Source organism: Phascolarctos cinereus, unplaced genomic scaffold (assembly GCF_003287225.1).
Source record: "Phascolarctos cinereus isolate Bilbo 61053 unplaced genomic scaffold, phaCin_HiC Scaffold_726;HRSCAF=1367, whole genome shotgun sequence".
NCBI lineage: Eukaryota > Metazoa > Chordata > Mammalia > Diprotodontia > Phascolarctidae > Phascolarctos > Phascolarctos cinereus.
Genome location: NW_027556098.1, coordinates 101,285,046 through 101,297,219, shown reverse-complemented (window position 1 = coordinate 101,297,219; position 12,174 = coordinate 101,285,046). Strand labels below are relative to the sequence as shown.

The following is a 12,174-nucleotide window of genomic DNA, read 5'->3' as shown; positions in this document are numbered from 1 at the left end:
TACCAATAATGCCCAGCAACAAGAGAAAGAAAGAGAAATTCCATTTAAAATAATTGTGGACGATATAAAATATATAGGAGTCTACCTGCCAAGACAAACCCAGGAACTATATGAACACAACTATAAGACACTTTTTACACAAATAAAGTTAGATCTAAACAATTGGAAAAATATCAATTGCTCATGGGTAGGCTGAGCCAATATAATAAAAATGACAATTCTACCTAAATTAATTTACTTATTCAGTGTCATACCAAATTACCAAAAAAATTACTTATTGAGCCATAAAAAATAATAACAAAATTCATCTAGAAGAACAAAAGGTCAAGAATATCAAGGGAATTAATGAGAAAAAAATGCAACGGAAGGTAGCCCAGCTGTACCAGATCTAAAACTAATATTATAAAGCAGCAATCAATCATCAAAACAATCTGGTACTGGCTGAGAAATAGAGGGGTGTATCAGTGGAATAGGTTAGGTATACAAGACACAGTAGTAAATGACTATAGAATCTACTATTTGATAAACCCAAAGACTCCAGCTTCTGGGATAAGAACTTACTATTTGACAAAAACTGTTGGGAAAACTGGAAAATAGCATGGCAGAAACTAGGCATAGACTGACACCTCACACTATATACCAAGATAAGATCAAAATGAGTCCATGATTTAGACATAAAAGGTGATACCATAAGCAATTTAAGAGAGCAAGGAATAGTTAACCTGTCAGATCTGTGGAGAAGGAAAAATTTATGGGCAAACAAGAGATAGAGAATGTTATGAAATGCAAAATGAATAATTTTGATTACATTAAATTAGAAAGTTTTTACACAAACAAAGCCAATGCAACCAAGATTAGAAGGAAAGCAGAAAGCTAGGGAAAACATTTTTATAACCAGTGTTTCTGAAAAAGGCCTCATTTCTCAAATATATAGAGAACTGAGTCAAATTTATAAGAATACGAGTCATTCCCCAATTCATAAATGATCAAATGACATGAGGTAGTTTTTAGATGAAGAAATTAAAGCTATTTATAGTCATATGAAAAAAAATGTTCTAATCAATATTGATTAGAGAAATGCAAATTAAAACAACTCCAGGATACCACCTCACACATATCAGACTGGCTAATATGACAGAAAAGGAAAAAGATAAATGTTGGAGAAGTGGGAAAACTGGAACATTGATGCATTGTTGGTGGAGTTGTGAACTTATCCAACCATTTTGAAGAGCAATTTGGAACTGTGCCCAAAAGGCAATAAAACTGTTCATACTCTTTGATCCAGCAATACCACTACTAGATCTGTATTCCAAAGAGATCATAAAAAAGGGAGAAGGACCTACATGCACAAAAATATTTATAGCATCTCTTTTTGTGATGGAAAAGAATTGGAAATTGAGGGGATGCCCATCAACTGGGGAATGGTTGACAAGTTGTGGTATATGAATGTAATGGAATACTATATTTCTATAAGAAAGGATGAGCAGGTGGATTTCAGATAAACCTGAAAAGACTTACATGAACTGATGCTGAGTCAAGTGAGCAGAACCAGGAGAACATTGTACACAGAAACAGCAACATGGTGCAATGATTACCATGATAGATTTAGCTCTTCTCGGCAATACAATGATCCAAGACAATTCCAAAAGACTCATGATTGAAAATGCTATCCACATGCAGAGAAAGAACTATGGAGTTCAATTGCAGATTGAAGCAAACTATTTTCACTTTTTTGTTGTTTTTTCCTTTCTGGTGGTTTTCCCCTTTTGTTCTGATTCTTCTTTCACAACATGACCAATGTGGAAATATGTTTAATATGATTGTACATGTATAGCCTATATCAGATTGCTTGCTGTCTTGGGGAGGGGGGGAAGGAAGGGAGAAAAAAAAATGGAACTCAAAATCTTATTAAAATGAATGTTGAAAACTATCTTTACATGTAGTTGGAAAAAAACCCAAAATATTATGGGGGGGGTAGAAAATGTCTGGAGTTGAGAGATGGAATGTCCTGTTTGTGGAACAGCAAGGAAACCAGAGTCACTGTATATGTGGGAGTGTGGGGAGATGTAATGTAAGAAGACTGAAAAGATATGGGGATAGATTATGAAGGGCTTTGAATGACAGAGGATTTTGTATTTGATCCTGGAGGTGATATGGAATCACTGGAATTTATTGAATACGGGAGTGACATGGTCAGACATGTGTTTTAGGAAAACCACTTTGGCAGTTTTGAGACCCCTGCCACGTCCTGTGATTTTAGAGCTCTCTCTAGATATTTCTATGTCAAACCCCATTTTTGGAATCCAATGTGTATGACCAAGTCAATAACAGTCATGACATTTTATCAGTTTTTAATATTATTCAGTAATCCATTTCTAAAAAACATAGCATTAGTGTTCTAAAGGACGACTTATAGAATTATTGTGGTGGTCTGTTTATTACAAAGCCTACACAGTGGTTCAAGATAGAACTAAACTAGAACCAATAATTCCTACCTCAGTTGGCCCAGAAATCACCCTTGTTGAACCTTTAAGAATCAGCTGTGTATGGAGGTCTGGACTTGGAATTTGTGAGACCTGGATTTGAATCCTGCTTCATTCACTGACTAGCTGTGTGAGCCTGTGCAAATCACTGTGGGCCTCATTGACTATACAACCTCTAAGTTCCCTCCCAGCTCTATATCTAAGTAGGATTCAGTCCGAGCTCCATTCCCATATACCTCTACTCTGCTTCTTCCCCCATTTTTACTTTGTATTTGTGCCACACAAGTTGGAAGTGAAGGTGAGAGTACAGAGGGAAAAGAGAGGATGTAACTGTGGGAAGAATACCAGAACAGGTGTCAAGAGAAGCTGGATTCTGATTTTATTGCTGTCACTAACTTATTTTGTGCACTTGAATAAATAACTTTGTTATTATCTTTGAACCTCCATTTCTTTCTTTCTTTTTGGGGAGGCTAGGCAATGGGGTTAAGTAACTTGCCCAGGGTCACACAGCTAGTAAGTGTTAGGTGTCTGAGACTAGATTTGAACTCAGGTCTTCTTGACTCCAGGGCAGGTGCTCTATCCACTGCACCACCTAGCTGCCCCTGAGCCTCCATTTCTTAATCTGCAACATGAGATTGTAGGGATCAAATGAAATTATATATATGAAAAGGCTTTGGAAATGGTAAAGGGCTATGTCAATATAAGCGATTGTTGGGTTGTTGTTGTTGTTGTTGTCGTCATTCTTATTTTAGTTCTGTAGGTGATAAGTAAGTGTTTCAGATCTTCACTTAAAAAGTCAAGCTCTCCCACTGCATCCTGGGCCATCTCCAGTCCTTCTGATCTCTATCTGGCCACTGGACCCAGATGGCTCTGGAGGAGAAAGTGAAGCTGGTGACTTTGCACAGCCTTCCCTTACCTAAATCCAATTCACTTGCAAGTTAAGGCAAACCTTCCTGATGTCCTGGTCCTCCTTGAGAATAAAGTACAAACAAGTGTTTTATAAGGAAAGGCAGAATGGCCTGATCTGCGAAAAGACAAAAGAAAATGCTGTGGGAATGAAGAGGCTTCATGGAAGGGCCTGGAAGGAAGGAAATTATAGGAAAAGGAAACTCTGTAATGGGATGGGTTAGATTACTGGCAAGGCCAGTGGATGAGGCAAGGGCAAGATGAAATGAGAGCTGGGTAGACAGAGCTCTGCCTGACAGGGAAGATGAGAAGCTCAAAGTTGAGGAGTGAAGGAAGGAGTCAAATTTGAAAAGGGATTAGTGTTAAAAAGAAAGTGGCACTAGCAGTCCTGGTTTCTCCTAAGAAGTCTATTTCTGTCTCTTATACGTGTCTAGTAAACACCAGTTTATTTTGATGTGATACTTGGTGACTCAGTGTCCTCATCTGTACAATGGCTAGTGTGATAAGTGTAACATAGTGATGGAGATACTGTGTTGACTAAATAAGGAAGGAACACAGACAACTTTGGTGTGACTAAAGCTTGCAGTTGTATGTAGTGAATGAAGAGAGAAGAAAGGAACAGTGTATTTACTGAGCATTCTGTTCTTTGGGTAACTAGATGGCACAGCGGATAGAGAGCTGGGCCTGGAGTCAGAAGACTCATCTTCCTGAGTTGAAACCTGGCCTCAGACACTTACTAGCTGTATAAGTCTGGGTAAGTCACATAACCCTGTTTGCCTCAGTTTCCTCATCTGTAAAATGAGCTGGAGAAAGAAATGACAAATCGCTTCAGTATCTTTGCCAAGAAAACCCCCAAATGGAATCATGAAGAGTAGGAAACAACTAAACAGCAATAATATAATTCTCTTTATACAAGACAGAGATGATATAAGCAAATTGATTGTAGACAGAATAAGTGAATCATGTAGATGACCTTAAAGACCATAGTTCACATAGGAATATGATTTCTATGTTTGGTCTCTGGTTACAATTAGCAAAACAGAGAGGAAGATTTAGATTTGGCTGCTAGGTGGTACAATAGATAGAACCTCAGACTTGGAGGCAGGAACACCTGAATTCAAATGCTACCCCAGTCACTTATTATCCTGGGCAAGTCATCTAATTCCTGCCTGCCTTGGTTTCCTCATCTGTAAAATGGGAATAATAATAGCACCTATCTCCAAGAATTATTATGAGGATCAAATGAGGCAATAGTCACAGAGTTCTTTGAAAACCTTCAGGCACTATATAAATGCTAGCTATTATTATAATTATTATATAGCATTTAGTCCATACCTTTCATTTCACAGGTGAGAAAACGGGTACAGAGATATTAAATGACTTTACCATGGTCACCCAAGTGACACAAAGTATCAAAGTCAGTATTAAAGCCTCAGATTACAAATGCAGTATTTTTCCCATTTCATCATACTTCCAAGCTCTTACAAAACTTATTTTCAAGAGAAAATTAAGAAATTTCTCACAGACAGAGAATGGTCTTATTCAAGGACATGCTAGAGCCAGCTCATACTGGCTCATGAGAGCCAATTGTTAAATTTTCAGTGTGAGCATTTTCACCTTCAAATCAGCAAAAAACTATAAATCAGGATTTGCTTTACTGTTTTATTTATTGTCTAGATTTAATAAAAATTGGGAAAATGCTAATAATGTAGATTAAATTTTAAATTATATTATATGTAACCCCCCCAAGTCGAAAGCTGGTTGTTAAATATTCAGCACACCTCTGGTCTGATTCATCCTTCCATCCTTACCCCTACTATGTTTGTGATGCTGGCATAAAAAATTTCAAATGCAGATATGTATAAAAAAATATTAGATCTGGTAAGGACCTTAAAGCTTATCTAGATCATTTTGAGATGAATCCAAGTTCACAACCTGGGAATCATCCTTGACTCTTCACTCTCCTTCATACCTCATATCCAATCATAGCATCATAGATTTGGAGTAGGAAGAGACTTCAGAGGCCATCATTTTAGAGATGAGAATTAGGACCAGAGAAGTCAGTGACTTGTCCAAGGTCACATAGGTAGAAATACTTAGAACTAGGATCTGAACCTGGTTTCTCTGATTCTAAATCAACAGATCTTTCTACTGTGCTATGTTGTGTTTACCACCATGTCACCACCGGCATTTCACTTCCATAAGATCTCTTGCATTTCTTCTGTTTACTATGTGCTGTGATAAGAGACAGAGTTTCTGGGTGGTTAATAATTTATTTATTTATTAGGCTAACTAATAATAAATAAATTGAAGGTCAACGGTTTCTCTTGGCAGCTAAAGACAAAAGATATGGAGGGCCTGAAAGTTTTAAATGTTCCTTGAAATGGAATTCCCCTGACAATTGAAAATCCACCCTGACCTGTAGACACTTAATGAGGAAGTGGGCTAGGAGTCTATATCTCTCTTGTGGAGAACATGTCTTGATCATGAGACTCAGCCGCCTCCAGCAATCTGGACATGGGAATCTGTCTATACCCAGACCACTCTGGTTGGTTTTCTCCATCAGGAGATGGGTCACCCTAAACTCTAATGGAATTGTACAAGAACAGGGCTCCTTTTCCTTGGGTTAAGAACTCAGCTGCCTCCAGCAATCTGGACATGGGAATCTGTCTATACCCAGACCACTCTAGTTGGTTTTCTCCATCAGGAGATGGGTCACCCTAAACTCTAATGGAATGGTACAAGAACAGGGCTCCTTTTCCTTGGGGTAAGAACTCGCCTAGACCTCTAGATTCTGAACAGAAGTAAGGTCTCCTAGTTAGTCCAAGACAGAAAAGCATGTTTCCTGAAGGTTAGGGGTAATCTCAATCAGTTATGTCCTTCAGAGGCTGACGTTCCATACGAGCTGGACCTTAATGAAGAAAGAGAGGAGAAAAGCCTGGGTACCAATTTTTTCTTTCATCTAGGCAATGGGGTTAAGTGACTTGTCCAGGGTCACATAGCCAGTAGGTGTTATGTGTCTTAGGCTAGATTTTTGAACTCAGGTCCTCCTGAATCCAGGGCCAGTGTTCTATCCACTGTGCCACTTAGATGCCCCCGTATTTTTTCACTTGACCCTTCCCACAAACCCTGGGAAGTAGGTGCTAACCATCATTCAGATCTGCAGATGAGGAAACTAAGGATCAGAGAGTATAAGTGACTTGCTCTACTATCTTAGAAGGGATTCAAACTCAATTCATATTGACTTCAGATCGAGTGATTTATTGCCTTTGCCGTACTGTCACTTTGTGCACTCTGTGGTCTGGCCAAATTGGCCTCTCTTGCTGTTCCTTGAGCGCAGAATACTTGTTCTTCTGTCTTACTTTGCACAAGCTCACTCCCCATTCCTGACATGTACTCCCTCTTCACTGCCTTCTTTTAGAATCCTTAGCTTCCTTAGAGATGCAGCTAAGATGTCGCCTCCTATGAGAAGTCTTTCCAATTCCTAGTAGCTGCTGGTATCCTTCCTCTCCTTAAATTATCTTGCATTGACTTATGTGTATATATTATATCTCACCAGTAGAATGTTAAAGTGCAAGTTTCTTGAGGGAAGGGACTGGTTTTTTTGTTTTGTTTTGTTTTGTCTTTGTTTTGGCATCAGTACCTTGCACACTGTTGGAGAAGGAAATGGCAGACCATTTCAATATCTTTGCCAAGAAAACCCTAATAAATGGGGTTATGAAGCATTGGACATGACTGAAAAAAGTGAACTACATAGGCAATATATAGGCAACTATATAGGCAATTAATTTTTTTTTTGCATTAAATTATTGACTCAAAATGAGGAAATTGAGTCTAAGGGTGAAGTGAAATTCATACTTATGGTAGTTAATTGGAGGCAGAGCTAGGATTAAAAACTAAAGGATTTGACTTGGTCCAGTGATCTGCTCACTACACCTTCGATTTTATCTTCTCATGAAAGAGAAAAGCACAGTTTAGCAAATTAACAGAGAGGGGAAAAAACCCTAAAGAACACAGTGTTTAAAAAAAAAAAGAATTCACTATTGAAGGGTAGGTGAAAAGCAGTGTATATATTACATGACAAGAGCCCTTTCATAAACCCATGGGACAACAAAAGATGTCACATTTTTCTCTACTGTTATTTAAAATAATGCCTAGAAGTTTTAAAAATATTTTTGTGTTTTAATTTTTTTTAATCTAATCTTTGTTACCTCTGATTCTTTGAGGCTTAAGGCATCATATTGTGATTCTGTGCTATTATGTAATATCAAAGATGCTTTCCTTAAGCATTTCTAAGCCTTACAGTGACACTAGTCATTAACAGGTGTTCTCAACAGTTGTAGAAATGACATAACATGACAAAGCTATGTTAAGAGGATATATGCACATGTGTTCACACATATCATGGTATTAGGCAGATAGAGCAGGTGCACCCAAGCCTCAACCTAGATATAGCCAATCTCAACCTAATAGTTACTGTCTGAAACCCTGGAATCCTCTCTTGCCTCCCTCAGCCTGACAGAGCTGATCCTTCTCTGCAGATGCTAGTCCAATTCTGAATGACAGATTAGCATGTAAAAAACATGAGATCCAATCATTGAGTTTAAAATTACAGACCAACTTTGTCCCAATTCTAAACAGAAGTACATTTTCCCCAGGATAAAAATTACTCCTCTCTCTCTCTCTCTCTCTCTCTCTCTCTCTCTCTCTCTTCCTTTCTATTCATCCCTCTCCTTTTCTCCTTCTCTCTCACATCTCCTCCCTTCTTTCCTCTCTCCCTTCCCCCACATAAAAAATAGCTCACTCAGAAAGCATAATTTATGAGAGGAAGTTTCATGTAGAGATCTTTCTCACTGCCTCCACACCAGCTCCCTGGGAATAGTGTTAACTCTTTTAAGTTTCCTTTACTCTGTTTCAATAATTAGCTACTAGGCTGGAATTTCAGAAAGAATTAATAGAACAAGGCCATTACTGCCTAGCTCTTTTCTAGGGGGCACTGTATTTTCAGGATTCTTGAGAGGAATAAAAAGGAAATAACAAGCTCTCCTAGGAGCCCCCTTGCTTCTCTGGGATGATTGACCATCTTGAATCTCTTTTATTGGTTCATCTTTAGGAAAGTAATCTTGCAGGAAAGTGACTTAATTTATGACCATACAGATTCTGTGATGAACAATATGGGGCTACCCCTCACCTGACTTCTTAACAGGATTTCCTTGTCTCCACAAAACAAGATGGGTAAATTTCCATGATGCCAAGGACATGAGCCAGAATTACTGGTGGCAGCAAGTCATTCTCCCTCCCTTCTCCTAGTAAAAGGCAAAAATGAAATGAAATATTCATAGCAAAGGCTTGATTGCCCTCCAGTGTAGCTTGGCCAGACTGCTTTGGCTATTGAGCTGCAGGGCTATACCAATAGTTACGGTGCCGATCTCAGGTCAGACCAAAATATAATAAGAGAGGAAGAAACAACAACCTGTTTACATACCCTGAATGGCAGAGCAATGTAAGCCCTGCCTAAGATTCCTTTCTAAATGGCAATCATATGCTAGCCATACCAAACCATGTAGCAACTCTACTATAATAATGCTTTCTGGGGTAATGACTAATGCTGGATGTGACAGAGATAATTTGTGTTGACTCTGTAGATTGTAATTAAATATAATAACAATTGTAATAATAACCAACATTCACATAAAGCACTTTAAGGTCTAGAAAGCACTGTCAATACATTATAATAATAAGAGCTAATATTTATATACACCCCTTTAAGGTTAATAAAGTGCTTTACATGCATATCGTTTCATTTGATCCTCACAGCAATCCTCTGAGGCTGATGTTATTATTATCCCCATTTTACAGATAAGGAAAGTGAGGCTGAAAGAGACTTGCACAAGATCACACAGCTATTAAATGTTTGAGGTAGGATTTGAACTCAGGTCTTCCTGATTCTGAGTCCAGGGCTCTATCCTGGAATTCTGTGAAATAGGCACTATTACTAGGCCAGTATATAGATGAGGAATCTGAGGCTCAGATAGGTAAAGCTCATGATCACATAGCTAGTAAGTGTTATAGCAAGGATAAAAGGTTTTCCTTAAATCAAGTTCCCCCCCTCTCTTCACTCCAACGTTTTAAAACAATTCTAAAGCATGACCACCAGGCATTTTCCAAGAAGCCAAAGCCAATAGCTTGTTAATTACAAGCACATATATTTTATATTTTATATATATATATATATATGTATATATATATTTATATATATATATGTATATATATATACTTATATTTTATATATATATGTATATATATATATATATATACATATATATATATATATATATATACACACACACATATATAATTTTTTTTTTGCCAAACCAGTCAATACAACATTACTCCTCTCATCCAAGAGCAGGAGAGGTTGTGGGCTCAGTATTAAGTTAAGTCCTGTGACCAGCGAAGGAGGTGAGAAAATGAAAGCATATTTACTCCTCACCCTTGAACAGCAAAGGAAGATATTTAAATTCAGGGTTGACTAAGGACCCTCTGCCTAGTTGGCAGCAAGGTCAGGCTACTCTGAGAGCAGTTGGACATTTGCATTATGGTGTGTGTGTGTGTGTGTGTGTGTGTGTGTGTGTGTGTGTATGTGCATGTGTGTGTATATGTATGTGTGGAGGAGGGGCCTGGATAGCCTACAGTAGCCATTTGTATTTTTTCAAATTAAAGAAAAGAATAGTGAGGATCTTGTCCCCAATCTATGAAACAATGTTTGGAGGAAGGGCATTATAGGAATTTGCCCAGCTCTTACTTTGTGGAAGTTTATCCCATTCTAAATAGCCCCACTTTAGAATAAACATTCTCACTGATCTGGAGGATAAAAAAAATGGAAGGCCCCTTTTATTAATATTCTTGATGAGACTGAAGCAAAAATACAATACTCAGCAGAGTAATAGTGGCTAGAACAAAAATCTCAAAGATCCCAGTTCAAGATTGCCCAGAGTTTCAGGTTTAGAGACTGTGCCCGAAATAACACCATCTCATCACACCTGATGACTGCTTGTGTCTGTTTGTGATGAGTGCTTACATTCTCTATTTCTGTCTTTTCCAACAAGTGAAACAGATGTGCTCTCTATCAGTTCTCGACTCTGCATCTGTTCTCTGATGCAGAGCTATTTATTGTTTGCTTGTCAAAGAAACAAGGTCTGACAACCAATTAAACAGGAAACATTTCTCAGTACCAGCCTTAACACGGTTTGGGAATTTTCAAATGAGATGGTCACCAGCCACCCTTTTTCTTTTAAAGAAACAAATAAGCAGCCCCCCTCCCACTCCCAACTATCTCCTCCAACTGCACCATAAGGATAACTGAATCTTAAAGTTATAGTGTCAAACCAACAGAAAACAAGTTTGTTGGGGTTTTTTTTCCTCCTCACTTATCCCCTCTGCAATGTAATTACAAATCTCTCTCCAAAAGAACTATTTCACTGTTAAGTTAGGGCTTAAAAAAAACCCTTAAGTTCAGGAAATTAAATTGTGTTTTTTTTTCTACATGATAGAAAAAAACATAGCCAAGCTCCCAAATATTGCAAAGGCACAAAAACATCCTAGGAATAAATAGGAAATCAGAAGAATACCTGGGATAGCCAGATGGGAAAGGGGTAATGTGCTGAGGCGACGGGGGAGCGAGCCCATCCAGTCGGCATTGCAGACTTCCACGGTCTTTGTCCCTCCTGAGGTGGGGGAGCATATGGTCCCCATTCTGAGTTTCTTCCTCGCTTTCCTAAATGCTAACATTCCTGTCATCAACAAACCATCTGTTCTCACCCCTCAGTCACTCACTCAGTGAGCATCGCCCCAAGCTTTGTAGTTATTTCAGGGTCACTCTTCTTTGTCATCCCAGCCTTCAAAAAATGCCTTCTAGCTAGAACTAGTGGGGTGGGAATCTGTGGCTCCCAGCGCTCAGGCTCCGAAATCCCCTGTCCTTTCTATTCTAGCCCAGATGCTCCAGGGACTTAATCTTCTCAGCTCCAGCTTGGTTAAACTTCTTACACGCCCTCACAAGCAGGGGAAGGTAGGCCTGAGCAAATAAATGCCCAAGGAGCACCTTCACCCAGAGGCACGCACCGGGCAGGTGCACAGGCAACATATGCATAATCTGTATACCCGGGTGTGCGGGCACCACATGCAGCCTGATGTATACTCGTGAATGTGCCACTAGACGGCTGCTACATCTGTTCTCCCTGCCCGTAAATCATTCTCACAGCTACTCCTTGAAGAATTTCCCCCCACCCCGTGCTGCAGCTTCCTGAAAGGCTTCCAGGAGTGTCATAGACAGCAAACCAACTCCCCAGCAGCCCCTCCCCTACTACGCCCAGCCCCATTTTCTGCCTGCTTCACTGCAGGGCAGATTTGCATGGCAAGTCAGGCAGCGATTGGTCCATGCCAAAGGGAGCTGCGATTGGCTGGCTTGCTCTTGGGCTGTCTGTCACTTCAGTTGCTTGGCTCCTCCCTCCTTCCTCCTTTCTTTCCCCTTTTCTCGGACCAGTTGGGTTGAGGTCGCGCCAAACGAAGAAGCTGTTTACTTATTATTTCATACCCTAAGCTTCTTCCTCTTGGTCTTACGTGCTGTCAACAGTTGAATGTTCAGCATGCCCAGGAATATTTCTGTAAAGCTGCAGCATCAGATTTTACATCCCACCCCCACCCCACCCGATTGCTCTCTTAGCCAAGAGATCATACACGGAAGTGGATCTTGTATTTTAGGCAAATTGGGGACGGGGCTAAAAGA

General features: G+C 39.3%; 1 protein-coding gene across 1 annotated transcript in view; it reads right to left on the bottom strand.

Annotated features, from left to right (window-relative positions):
* The window catches only part of PLCXD2 (phosphatidylinositol specific phospholipase C X domain containing 2), a 95,797-nt gene extending 84,109 nt beyond the window's left edge, over positions 1-11,688 (bottom strand). The window contains exon 1 of the mRNA XM_021007175.1: positions 11,021-11,688. Within this exon, the coding sequence (XP_020862834.1) occupies positions 11,021-11,189 (169 nt within the window). The 5' untranslated portion in view covers positions 11,190-11,688. The remainder of the gene's footprint in view (positions 1-11,020) is intronic.
* Between the last annotated feature and the right edge of the window lie 486 nt (positions 11,689-12,174).